This window comes from Chionomys nivalis, chromosome 17, assembly GCF_950005125.1.
Source record: "Chionomys nivalis chromosome 17, mChiNiv1.1, whole genome shotgun sequence".
NCBI classification, from domain to species: Eukaryota; Metazoa; Chordata; class Mammalia; order Rodentia; family Cricetidae; genus Chionomys; species Chionomys nivalis.
The window spans coordinates 60,045,530-60,059,910 of NC_080102.1; the positions used below are offsets into that span (position 1 = coordinate 60,045,530).

Here is a 14,381-nt window from a genome sequence, read left to right on the forward strand (position 1 = left end):
AGGCCTAATAATTATCCTGATTTTCTCAAGGGTCTCCCAAAGATAACAGTGTCCACAAACAACAAGAAGTAAACTAGAGAGTGACATCTGCATTCCCAAAAGATTCGGTATAAATGGTTGTCATCATTTAAGGAGTTTGGTTACAAATTTTTAGTGGTCACAGTCAGGAAAAAGCTAAATACAGGAGTTAAATTCAAAGATCTCTTTCTAAGGGAAAAAGGGGGATAGGGCACAGAAATGATAGGATAAAAGGGTGGATTATTAAATCTACTCTTAAACCAAAAACAACTATTAATCTAAAAATATTTTACATTGGTATGTATTTTGGTTTATTGATACAAATTTAAAGTTAATTTTGTTATGCTGTATGTATGTTTCTACTCTTGTTTGGAGGTATTGTATTTATTTAAAAATACAATATGGTGGAGGTGCATGCTTTTAATCTCAGTACTCGAGAGGCAGAGATAGGCAGATCTCTGTGAGTTCGAGGCCAGCTTAGTCTAAAAGAGCTAGTTTCCAGGACAGGTTCCAAAGCTACAGAGAAACCCTGTCTTAAACAAAACAAAACAAAAAAAAAAACAAAAAAAAAACAAAAAAAAAGTAATGTATAATTAGGAAATACAGATTAATAGTTACCTAAAATAAAATCAAATTTATAGTCATGTTAGGTATGTTTTCAAGGTCATACATAGATAAATTCAGATAGATAGATGGTCTTTAATCATGTCAAAGACCTAAAGAATATGGTATTTAATGTTTAATTACCTAAGGTTTTTCATGACAATGAGACACATCTGTTCCTGGCAGCACCAATTTGCTTCAGAGAAGATAATGGGCATAGAAGAAACTCCATATGGAATTTGCTTTCTTTATGGCAAAAGCTAGGCATGTGAGCAAAGAAACTGCCCTTGCCTCAATTACTGACAGTTACTGTCCAATGGACCAGCAGGATGCAAGAAATGCAACTGCTGAACTTTGCCAAGATAAGGTAGGACAGTCCTTCAAAATTCCCTGCTTCTCAGGAAAGTTTGTCAGACATGTTAAGCCTGTAGGCCAAAGTTGGATGCCCCAACATTAGAGGAACCTAGGGTGACTGTCCACGTGGCCTAATGTCCCTGTCGTTAGGTAACATTTTACCCTTCTGTGGTCTTTGATGGAGTTAAAGACTAGATAGCTGTAATTATAGTTTTCCTTAATTATGATAAAAAGGTAAATTAGATGTAAAACTTTAGACCCACCAAGATAAGATAGATAATAGAGTATTTTCTCTAATATTGCCAAATACAAATGGACTGGATAGTGTAACTGTAATTCTTACTTGATAACTGTTTTTGTTGTATGTTGACAGAGCTTTTTGTCCTGCCCAGTCCCACAGCCATTCAATCTCAAAGAGGTTGACACACAGAGGTCTACATTAATTATAAACTGGTTGGCTTATTAGCTCAGGCTTCTTATTAACTCTTATAACTTACATTAGCCCATAATTCTTGTCTATGTTAGCCATGTGGCTTGGTACCTTTTTATCAGCAAGGCATTCTCATCTTGCTTCCTCTGTGTTTGGATGACTGCAGATTGCATCTTTCCTCTTCCCAGAATTCTCCTGTTCTCATTGCCCTGCCTCTACTTCCTGCCCAGTCGCCCCACCTATACTTCCTGCCTGGCTACTGGTCAATGAGCGTTTTATTAAAACAACACAAGACCATTGTCCCACAGCAGCTGTATATAATTTTTCTGTTAAAGTTAAAACTTTCCTTTTTAGCTGGGTGGTGGTGGCTCACGCCTTTAATCCCAGCACTTGGGAGGCAGAGGCAGGCAGATCTCTGTGAGTTCGAGACCAGCCCGGTCTACAAGAGCTAGTTCCAGGACAGGCTCCAAAATCACAGAGAAACCCTGTCTTGGAAAAAAAAAACCTTCCTTTTTTTTATTTAGACAAAAGGGGGAAATGCTGTGGAATATTCCTTTACACTGTGAATATATGTGCTATGATTAGTTTAATAAAGAAGCTGACTGGCCAATAGCTGAACAAAATAAGGTTAGGCAGGAGAGCCAGATTAGGAGAATTCTAAATAAAGATAAAGAAGGGTAAAGTCAGGGGAGTTGCCAGAGATGCAGGGCGAGAAGTAAGATGGGCATGCCATACTGAAAAAAAGGTACCAAGTTGTGTGGCAGAGCATATATAAGAAATATGGGTTAACATAAATGTAAGAGCTGGCTAATAATAAGTCTGAGCTATTGGCTGAGAATTTACAATTAATATTAAGTCTCCATGTCAATTATTTGGGAAATGGTGGGGCAGTAACTTCTGTCTACATGTGTGTATGTGGTATGTGTATGTTTGTGTGTGAGTGTGGTCATGTAGAGGTCAGAGGACAACTACTGGTTTGTTCCTCCCCTTGTTTTGAGATAGGAATTCTTCTTTTACCACTGTAAACAACAGGCTAGACAGCTTCCAAAGGTATCTTCTGTCTATCTGTACCTGCTATCTCACAGCAAAAGCACTGGAATTAGAGGCACATACTACTTACCTGGGTAGTATCTTTACCCAGATTTTCTGGATTTGAACTTGAGTTCCCATGCTTGTACAGCAAGCACTTTTACCTACTAAGTTATCTCTCCAGCTTCCAGACACTTAAAAAAAAAATGAATAATGCTGAGCAGTGGTGGTACACACGCCTTTAATCCCAGCACTTAGGAGGCAGAGGCAGGTGGATCTCTGTGAGTTCGAGGCCAGCCTGGTCTACAGAGAGAGTTCCAGGTCAGGCTTCAAAGCTATAGAGAAATCCTGTCTCAAAAAACAGAAAACAAACAAACAACAACAACAAAAAAAACAAACAGAAAAAAAAATAACATTTTTATGAACATTCTTACTTATTTCTGTTGGTATACACACAAAACAAACTCTCTTCAATTTGGAGTTGGAAGTGTAATTATTAGATGACTGAGTAGGTGTAATTTATTTACATTGCTTAAATATTTAAGATTCCTTTCAAATTATGTATAGACATATCCATAGTGCATATTTGGAGACTAGGGCAGGAGGATTGAGTTCAAGTCCAGCGTGGGCTACATCAATAAGATGCTATCAAAAAGAGAGAGAGAGAGAGAGAGAGAGAGAGAGAGAGAGAGAGAGAGAGAGAGAGAGAAGAAACAAAAGAAAAGACATTCATTCCTTTGAGTCCAATCAACCCTTTTCCATCTATCTGTCTGTCTGTCTGTCTGTCTGTCTGTCTGTCTATCTATCTATCTTTGGTTTTTCTTTTCTTTTTTTTTTTTTTTGATTTTTCGAGACAGGGTTTCTCCGTAGCTTTTGGTTCCTGTCCTGGCACTAGCTCTTGTAGACCAGGCTGGTCTCGAACTCACAGAGATCCGCCTGCCTCTGCCTCCCGAGTGCTGAGATTAAAGGCGTGCGCCACCACCGCCTGGCTTATTTTTGGTTTTTCGAGACAGGGTTTCTCTGTGGTTTTGGAGCCTGTCCTGGAACTAGCTCTTGTAGACCCGGCTGGTCTCGAACTCACAGAGATCCGCCTGCCTCTGCCTCCCGAGTGCGGTGCCACCACCGCCCGCCAACCTTTTTCCATTTATGAATACCATTTTTTTTTTAAAGATATATTTATTATGTATACAACTTTCTGCCTCCATGTATACCCACACGCCAGAGGAGGGCGCCAGATCTCATTACAGATGGTTTGGAGCCACTATGTGGTTGCTGGGAATTGAACTCAGGACCTCTGGAAGAGCAGTCAGTGCTCTTAACCACTGAGCCATCTCAAAACTAACATTTGGGATGACTTCTGGGAAAGAATTTTACCTTCTCTTTCAGTGGTGGGGAACAGGGGCTAGAGGCAGGACTGTCGGGGGGCGATGAGTCTACCTCCACTGGCTCCTCTTCTTTGATTTTGATGTCTGGTGTAGAAGGCAGAGACATGTCAAGAGGCCCAGGAGCACCCTGTTGGGGAAACAGTAAGTGGAGTTCAGTTTCACGATGCTTGTAATGAGGTCAGGGCGTTTGCTTCACCAAGTTCAGCTCTTGGTCAAGTGGTGTAGGAGGTTTTTCTGTTTGTGCGTTGCTTTCATTGGCTGAATAAAGAGACTTCCTTGGCTTTTTGATAGGGCAGAATTTAGAAAGATAGAGTAGACCGAACAGAATGCTGGGAAGAAGGATAGACAGGCAGACGCCATGGTTCTCCTGCCTGAGATAGACGCTGGTTAGCCTCATGCCAGTAAGCCACAGTCAAGTGACGATATACATTAATGGAGATGGGTTAAACTAATATGTGAGATTTAGCCAATAAGAGGCTAGAAATAATGGGCCAGGCAGTGATTTAATTAATACAATCTCTGTGTGATTATTTTGGGTGTAAGCTAGCTGGCGGGATGGAACAAGGGGCCCTGCTCCCTTATACAACAGTCAAAACCCTGAGCTGCCAAGTGCCAGAGAAATGTAGATTCATGCTTTATGTAGACTCTGGTCAAGTCACAGTATCTTTTTGGGGTTTCTGTTCCCTAACTACAAAATGAAGATAACATCAGTTAAAAGCAAGTACTTGTAATGCCTAAAGACACGTAAAATAAATGCCACTTAAATCCATGCAAATGCTACATTTATAGTATTTTCCCCCAGCAAAGTAAAAGAACTTCTGAATCAATTACTTATCAATTCCCAACCAGCTTTGCTGGTCATTGGAGAACTGTGAACACTTTCTCTGGCAACCAGAATGCCTTGGTTATTAACCAGTTACCAAAAGCAAGAGAAGACAAACTAGCCATTAAAGTGCTGCAAAAAAAGATAGAAAAGATCTTTTCTGGGGACCCTGTCATGTTAGACGGTGATCATAATCTGTTTAGGGCAGGAGGCTAAACTTCATACAGGGTTTGGGGATAAACAAAGAAAGGAAAGCCGGGCGGTGGTGGCGCACGCCTTTAATCCCAGCACTTGGGAGGCAGAGGCAGGTGGATCTCTGTGAGTTCGAGACCAGCCTGGTCTACAGAGCTAGTTCCAGGACAGGCTCCAAAACCACAGAGAAACCCTGTCTCGAAAAACCAAAAAAAAAAAAAAAAAAAAAAAAAAAAAAAACAACAAAGAAAGGAAAGTCTGGTCTCATCTCATCAATGAAAAAATGGAACCAGAAAGTAAATAACTTTCCAGGCAGAGGTGCCACTACCTGACTTAATTGGCAGCTGTAAATGGCTTTGCAGGGAATAGTAAACTATCTGATATAAGAACCCTGATGCTGTACCAGCTTCATGTCAAAGTGGATCCTTTGTTCTCTTCTTCCTATATCCTAGGCTTCTTGGTGAAAGGGGAATTTATTCTTACCACTTTCTTTGCTACTTTCCCAACCCCAGACATGGTCTCAGCTGTGTAGCTTAGGCTGGCCTTGAACTCTTGAACTTATTATCTTTCCACCCAAGTGCTAGGATGACAGATGTACATCGCTTGCTACCTTCACCTCTGGAAGCCTGAGCAGCAAACTAATTCAGTGTACTGTACTAAAGAGGTAGCAATGATTCTTCTCCATCTCATAGGGTGAGGAACTCCAAAGGATTTTATTTCTGCTTTACTTTTTCTACGTCCCTAAATCTCAGAGCCACTTTAGCTCATTCTGAGACACACTGATGGGAAGGGAAGCCTCTAAGAAAAAAACAACTTCCCTTTAGAATTCCCAAGAACCATCTCCTATAAAGATTGTGGTTTGGGAAAGCTTCAGGATCATTAAATACCCCTGGAGATAAGACTCCACCACATCTGTGCTTCTCATCAAGGGGAAGAAAAGGCCACCCCTGGACAGAGAGAGAGAATCACCAAAGGAAAATGTTAAGTGAGCTAAAAAATGGCAGCAGGAAAGATAAAGCAATGAGCAGGAAACTTTAACATTTTTAAATTCTATTTTTCTTCTTATTTATTCACGTGTGTACATGCTGGGATCAAGTGTGCTGCGGTGTGTGTAGCGCCGCGGTGTAGTGTAGCAAGCGCTGCGGTGTAGTTAGTGCTGCGGTGTATGTAACGCTGCGGTGTAGTTAGCGCTGTGTGTAGTTAGTGCTGCGGTGAAGTTAGTGCTGCGGTGTATGTAGCGCTGCGGTGTATGTAGCGCTGCGGTGTAGTTAGCGCTGCGGTGTAGTGTAGCGCTGCGGTGTGCATGTGGAAGCTGGAGGACAACTTTTGAGAGCCAGTTCTTGCCTTTGTTCCTTATTTTAAAATTTAATTTTACATGTATGGATGTTTTGCCTGCATGCATGTTTGCGTACCACTTGTGTGCCTAGTGCCTAAGGAGGCCAGAAGAGGGTGTTGGATGCCTTGGAGCTGGAGTTACAGATGGTTGTGAGCCACCAGGTGGGTGCTGGGAATCAAATCCAGGGCCTCTGAAAGAGCAGTCCGGGCTTTTACCTGCTAAGAAATCTCTCCAGTTCCAATTATCCCCTTTCACTGTGTGGGTCCTGAGATCAGATCATTGGTTTGGTGCCAAGTGCCTTATCTGCATCTTTCCAGCCCAGGGAAGCTATTTTTCTTGAATTTGCCTATTGAATTTGATATGCCAGGTGTGGTGGTGTATAAATGTACTCCCAACACTTAGAAGGCTGACATATAAAGATCAGGAACTCGAGGACAACCTGAGTTACATACAGAATTCCAAGTCAGCCTGTGTTATATAGCAAAAGCCTCTTTCAAAACAATAATAACAGAGGTTTAAGGGCCACTGAGATGGTTCAGAGGGTAAAGGCAGAAGTCTCATGGCTTGCACATGTAGGCCATGACATACATATGCATGCATGTGAATACAGGTGCACACACACACACTCACTCTCTTTTTGTCTTTCTCTGTCTCTTTCTCTTTCACTTAAAACAAAAGCAAAACAAAACGTGGAGGGGCACTTGAGAATGACCCCCAGCATTAACCTCTAGTCTCCATATATACTCACACAAATGAGCACACCTGCACAGGAACATACACCACACACACCAGGAGAGAGCATGAAAAAGCATGTCATAGATAGATAGCTATGAACTTTGAAGAGAACCAGTGATACTGTATCTTATATTGTCATAGATAGATAGCTATGAACTTTGAAGAGAACCAGTGATACTGTATCTTATATTGTCATAGATAGATAGCTATGAACTTTGAAGAGAACCAGTGATACTGTATCTTATATTGTCATAGATAGCTATGAACTTTGAAGAGAACCAGTGATACTGTATCTTATATTGTCATAGATAGCTATGAACTTTGAAGAGAACCAGTGATACTGTATCTTATATTTTCACAATTTAAGTCGGATGGTAGCATCAGTTATAAATATGCTGCTCTTGTGGAAACTTTTTCTAATTTGTTGAGTCCTCATTTATACCACACAACAATGAAGTACATGCATTATTAAAATATACATCTTGATATACATGTATTGGAATCTTTTCTGAAGTATGATGTAATCACAGACCTGATTTTAAAGATTTATTATTATTTTTAATTATGTTACATATGTGTCTCTGTGTGGGCATGTGCACATGTATGTGGGTGCCTATGGAGGCTAGAGGCATTAGATCTCTTAGAGCTGTAAACTGATCATTCTTCTCCCCTGACTACTTTGGACAGGGTCTTGCTGTGTAGTCCAGACTGGCCTACAACTTGTGTCTTTTTTATTTTTTTTTGAGACAAGATTTCTCTGTAGCCCTGGCTGTCCTGGAACTCACTCTGTAGACCAGGCTGACCTCAAACTCACATGGAACTGCCTGCCTCTGCCTCCCAAGTGCTGGGATTAAAAGTGTGTGCCACCACCACTGGTGTGACTTGTGACCCTCTTGCTACAGGGGTACACTACCACACCTAACTTGATCTTTCCATATTTCTTTTTTTTTTAAATATTTATTTATTTATTTATTATGTATACAATATTCTGTCTGTATGTACGCCTGAAGGCCAGAAGAGGGCACCAGACTCCATTACAGATGGTTGTGAGCCACCATGTGGTTGCTGGGAATTGAACTCAGGACCTTTGGAAGAGCAGGCAATACTCTTAACCTCTGAGCCATCTCTCCAGCCCTACAAGAATCTTTGAAGTCTTTCAAGACTACACTTGTTTATTTTTACTGATCACTTTTGCAAGATCATAAGAGAACAACCTTATTTTAGTTTCAGACAGAGTCTCAAACTTGTGATCCTTCTCCCTCGGCCTCTTAAGTGTGCCAAATGCAGAGGTGTACCATCACACTCAGCTGAAAACGTTTTTCTCCAATGCCCTAGGGTCAGCGGTTCTCAACCTGTGGGGATTGAACAACCCTTTCACAGGGGTTGCAGATTAGATATACTACATATCAGATACTCACGTTACAATTCCTAACAGTAGTAAAATTACAGTTCTGAAGTAGCAATGAAAATAACTTTATGGTTGGGGTCGGCACAACATGAGGAAGTGTACTAAAGGGCTGCAGCGGAATTATTAAGTAGTGTTAGGAAGCTACTTGAATGCGACACCCTACATACAGAAACAAAAAAGAGGAAATTCAACACATGTGTTGGCTGGAAAACTGAATAAAAATAACAAGTGCTGGTAATTCCAGCACTCAGGAGACAGAGGTAGGCAGATGTCTAGGAATTTGAGGCCCGTCAGGGCTACATATCAGTAAGACCCTAAATAGATAAATAAATAAACTACCCAAATAATCAGTTTACAGACAGCGGTGCCTGTTTCCTTATACTGGTGGTGGGAAGTGTGGAGGTTCAGGCCCTTGCATGGGTTAGGACTCTACCACTGAGCTATATCTCTAGCCACCGCCCACCCCTGACAAAGAAAATTGGTAGAAAAAAAAGATACCTAATAAAATCTGAGTAACTCATACTTTTGTTTGTTTGCCTTAGTCAGTGTCTCTGTAGTTCAAGCTGACCTGGAATTTACTATATAGCATGGTGTGACCTTGAATGTTCTGTAATCCTCTACTTCAACCTCCCAATTCATATTGTTTTTTTTTTTTATTTTATTTTATTTTTTTTTTAATTTTCGAGACAGGGTTTCTCCATAGCTTTTGGTTCCTCTCCTGGAACTAGCTGGCCTCGAACTCACAGAGATCGGCCTGCCTCTGCCTCTTGAGTGCTGGGATTAAAGGCGTGCGCCACCACCGCCCGGCCCAATTCATATTCTTCAAAACTTTTATTATTGTTTTTGTGTTCAATATGTGTATATTCATTCCACAGGAAGCCAGAAATGTGTGTCAGATCTCCAGCATGGGTGCTGAGAACTGAACTTGGGGCTCTGTAAGACCAACAAGCACTTTTACCACTGAGCCATCTTTCTAGCCCCTGTCATATTTACATGGGAAACAAACATTACTAAGGGGGCTGTGGGAAAAGTAACAGTGATCTTAGCTAAGACCCCAGAACCCAAAGCTAGACCTCCACCTGATGCTAGATGTCAGATATGCGCAACAGTCCAGGCCTTAATACAATGAAGCAAGGGGGTCCCACAAACTTGAGGTCATCCTGGATTATAAAGTGACATAGAAGCTATCCCCAGTTACACAGAGAGACCCATCTCACCCTTGCTCCTACAAGATCTGGATGAATGGCTAGGATTACTGAGTATTGTCTGATTTTACAAAACTAACCCCATGATTCCAGACTTTAATCAGTCGAGCAAATTTCAAGGCACAATGAAAACAGAAAAGTCTAACCACCGCCAGCTTTTCTTTCTAGCCACACTTACCTTTTTTTCATCTTCATCTGTCGCTTTCTTAAATTCGTGTTCAAAGGAACTAGCTAGTTCATTGAAAAGCCCCACCTCCTCACAGTTCTTTAGGAATCTAGTCGGAGTAGGCGTTTGATCTGTAGACATAAAAAGAAAAGTAAATGTGTTTTAGTTTTAATTTAAGATTAAAATGAGAGGGCACAGGGATTATATTTGGAGAAGAAGAGTCTATGTTGGAGTAAATGATCTCTTTTGGAGTTTTCGTGGGTGGATGGTGGTTCTAAGCTATCAGTGGGTGTCTGTGTTGTGTTGTCTCAGGGCCAGCAGGGGAAGACAGGACAATGTTCTGTGTGACTAACCACATACCCACCTTCTCTCAATTCTGGATTTAAATATTTCACCCCAATGAAAACACAACCCCAATAAAACAAACCATTCATGAAAGTAAAGACTCACGAAACCTCTAGATTTGAAGATTAAAGTTAAGCACTGTTTCCCTTCTACACAAACATCCTGCCAGGTCTGCAGTGAGTGAGAAACAGATGGGTGTTAAAATCTGACAGAGAGAACAAACTGAGGACCAGATTGTTGTGTTTGCTCACTAAAGCTACCTAATGAGGAATGTGGCCTGCCTTTCACTGAGGTCTGTTCCTTTCTGAACCCCATTCTAAGCAAATCTAGGGACTGGGGAACAAGACAGTAATATCATGAGTTACAAAAGGAAATTACAAACAATAGGGTTTATTTCATAGAGACATGGGCCCAGAGCAAATTCCCGAAACCAGGCTATTTGGTTTAGATTTACTGGTCAAAATATCCCCACAGGGGCTATGCAAAACTTTTTCTCAACATACTGCCTCTGTTTTTTCTTTTCTTTTTTTGGAGAAAAGCCCAGGTTATCCTGGAATTTACAGTCTTCTTGCCTTTACCTCCCAAGTGCTGGGATTACAGGAATGTGCCACAAAGACTGGCTTCATTGCTCTTAAGGAGGTGAAACCTCTTCATAAATTACAGGAACTTTTATAGTACCTCCACCTTCAGATCTTAGCTTGTCTTTCTCTCCCCTGCTTTCCTAAAGTTGAGCCTTATTCCCAGGGCCCCTGATTCTATTATGATGGTTTTCTTTGATGTGCTTATCACCTTAAGGATTCATCTTCTACTCAAAACTAGACTGACTGATAGAATAATGTTTCAATTATATTTTAAGGAAAGACCTAAGGGTTAATTAAAATTGTTCCTTGTAGCATGATTAATTGGAAATAGTCCAGTGTGATTTCCATGGAAACATTTTTCTTTTTAAAAACTTAAATACCCTTCTGAACCAGAATGTTTAGAAAAATCACCACTACCTCCTAAAATAGCTCTAAAAGGGCCTCTGGCTGCTTTGGGTGGCTACAGATAAAGTCACTCTGCACACTCAGTGAGGACACACAGATCACAACCCGAGTGGGACACAAGGGGCAAGTAAAGGTTCAGTGGTGATGGAAAAACAACTCTGAGACTTCAGGTTTGAGTCAAACAAGCTCCTCTTATATACTGCTGCCTATGTTCATTTTCTGATTTAATTTTAAAATCTCCCCTGCCTGAGCAGTGGTGGCACACGCCTTTAATCCCAGCACTCCGGAGGCAGAGGCAGGCAGATCTCTGAGTTTGTGGCCAGCTTGGTCTACATAGTAAGTTCCAGGACTGCAAAAGCTACATAGATAAATTCCATCTTGAAAAACAAAAACAAAAGCAGAGAGAGAGAAAGAAAAAAAGTAAGAAAGAAATCTCCCTTGTACTAATACCTCATCTTCCAGGTGAGTTCTAACGTTCAGCTTCTGGTTTCTAAGTAAACAATCTGCAAATATATAAACAAACTTAGTCTGCTATCAAATTCCTAAGTGTTTATTGAATCCTGAATGTTTTAGTGTTACATCCATAAACTTGGATGCATATGTGGAGAGAAGATAAGAGTACAGGCCAACATAAGTCTTTCTCTAGAGAATTAAGAAAATGCTTTTTATTTTTTTATTTTTTTTATTTTTTCGAGACAGGGTTTCTCCGTAGCTTTTTGGTTCCTGTCCTGGAACTAGCTCTTGTAGACCAGGCTGGCCTCGAACTCACAGAGATGCACCTGCCTCTGCCTCCCGAGTGCTGGGATTAAAGGCGTGTGCCACTGCCGCCCAGCAAGAAAATGCTTTTTAGGTAAAGAAATAAAACTAATATATGTAGATAGCACTACACTGCAAAAATAAGTGCTACTTGAGGTACAGAATAAAATTACTATAAAAAAATAAGTACACATTAATTACTAGGGCTGTTAGGAAAGATTTCAAGCAGGACTTGAGATAAGCCTTGAAAATGGTTTTGGAACTGTCGAGAGAGGAGAAACTTTAACAGCTAAGAGAATAATGCTGGTGAAGGCATAAAGGCAGGGAATGGTCATCACACATGGATTAGGAGAAAATATGTCTAGGTGAAAATATCATCACTTTGTACATATAACTTGCATATAAAATTGGGTAAGTACCATGGGGATAGGTTATGGAAAGTTTGAAAAGCCAGGTCTAAGTGAACCTTAAAGAGAAAACATAATGAGAGATTGTGAGCATAAGAGCAGAACGTGAAGACTAGCTATGTAAAAGGTGGAGAAGAATGAGAGCATTGAGGCCGGTGAGGCAGCATCAGAGGAGACACACACAATGGGGGGGGCAGTAAGAAGACTGCATGGTTTGTGTGCTGCCCAAGTCTCCGTGCGTGAAATGCTGGCTCCCAGGACCTGTAAGAGCTAGAACCCAATGGAAATTTTAGTTATTAGGAGCATTTCCTTGAGGGGAACTGTGGGCTTTTGCTCTCTTTCTCTTTGGTGTCCTAGCCAGGAGAGTAGCATTTTCTTCAATACACTCACCACTGTGATGTGCCAACTGTCCACAGAGAGAAGCCTCCAAAACTGAGCCAAAATAATCTGCCATTTCTCTGTCTCTTGTTTTCTCTCTCTCTCTCTCCTTACTGAGATAGTCTGATATAGCGCAGGCCAGCCTTTAACTTGCTATGTAGCTGAGTGTGGTCTTGAACTTTAGCTTTTCTTGCCTCTACTTCCCAAGTGCTAAGATTACATGAATGCAACATCACACCCTGCTCAAACTTTTTCTACTTACAAGTTGATTTTTTCTCAAGCTTTGTTCAGTGATAGAATGCTGGCTGATAAATGGAAGGACTATAACAGAGAAGATTTGGAGAAAAAAATAAAACAACTTAAGACTGAGAACACTGGTACCAGTGCATAACAGGGAGGAGGGTGCTTTAGGAGACACGTCCGGTCGCTGCAGTGAAGACCTGAGTTATAGCCCACTCAAGGGTCCAATGAGAGCTTGGGATATATACGGCATACCATACTGTCTTAACAGGGGACACAATCATTTGCCAACACAGGAAAGTTAAAGTCCCATGCATTGGTTTGAGCACTCCAGAACTGAATGCAGAGTAAAAAACATTTTCTCTGTCAAACACAGTACCTTACATTTATAATTCCAGCTTCCAGGAACTAAATGAAAGCCAATTTTTTTTTTTTTTAAAAAAAGATTTATTTATTTATTTATTTATTTATTATGTATATAGTGTTCTGGCACCAAATCTCATTATAGATTGTGAACCATCATGTGGTTGCTGGGAACTGAACTCAGGACCCCTGGAAGAGCAGCCAGTGCTCTTAACCTCTGAGCCACCTCTCCAGCCCCTGAAAGACAATTTCAAACTCAAGGCATATCTGGGCTACACAGTGAGATCCAGTCTAAAAAGGGGTGGATGGCAAGGTGACTCAGTAGTTAAGAGTGCATACTGCTCTTCAAAAAGACCCTAGTTTGGTTTCCTATACCCACAGCAGGACGTTCACAACCAACTGTGTAACTCCAGCTTCAGGGGACCTGATTCCCTCTCTGGTACCTGCACTCACATGTCCTCCCCTCCCTCATAATATAAAATAAACACAGCAGGGTGTGGTGGGGCAGGCCTTTAATTCTGGCACTCAAGAGGCAGAGTTCCAGGCTAACCTGGTCTACATATTGAATTCCAGGCAAGCCAGAGCAATGAGATCCTGCCTTTAAAAAAAAAGTCATTGATACTGTCTCTGCTCATATCCTTTTCCCAGGGATTACAAATCATAAAATCTATAAGCTCCTAGAAAAGTAACTAGCCCACACAGTAGATCAGTAAATATTCAATAGTGCTGAATTAATAAGGAGTAGGAAATGTAGAAGGGCAGTCTTTTTTATCATACGCATTAATAGGAAGATGAGGTTCTGTCTCCTTTTCCATGTCTAAGGTAACACTTTTACAAGTAGTAAGTAAAATTATAATTTAACTAGTTTATTAATTGATGTAATAACCGTCAATGAAATACACTACTGATTAAAAATATTAAGCTAAATCTTTTTGGCATAGGTTAAATTAGAAGCTCTTATAGTATCAAAAGAAAAACCCACTCTGCTTTGCACATCTATCTAGCTGCAAGCTGCATAAAGGAACTACTGCAGGCTTGGAAACAAGCACTAAGAATGCGCCTTGTGTATGGTGCAGACATATCTGCAGCTGGTGAGAGGTTCCAGATCACCCAAACTGGTTTAGGAAAGTCAGAGGGACTTAATGTCTTATTTGTGTTTTTGAAATGTGCCCTCAACGGTGTCTGAGTTCACAAGAGAAGTTGATTTCTGAACTGATAATCC

General features: G+C 40.9%; 1 protein-coding gene across 5 annotated transcripts in view; it reads right to left on the bottom strand.

Annotated features, from left to right (window-relative positions):
- The window catches only part of Atf7 (activating transcription factor 7), a 105,358-nt gene that overhangs the window by 22,375 nt on the left and 68,602 nt on the right, over window positions 1–14,381 (bottom strand). For all 5 annotated transcript variants that reach the window (XR_009058467.1, XM_057791499.1, XM_057791497.1 and 2 more), the window contains exons 4-5: window positions 9,697–9,815; window positions 3,809–3,946 (exon numbers count right to left, since the gene is read on the bottom strand). Coding sequence is in view for 4 of the 5 variants with exons in the window: in XM_057791499.1 (XP_057647482.1) it covers window positions 3,809–3,946; window positions 9,697–9,815 (257 nt within the window). In the remaining variant the exon portion in view is untranslated. The remainder of the gene's footprint in view (window positions 1–3,808; window positions 3,947–9,696; window positions 9,816–14,381) is intronic.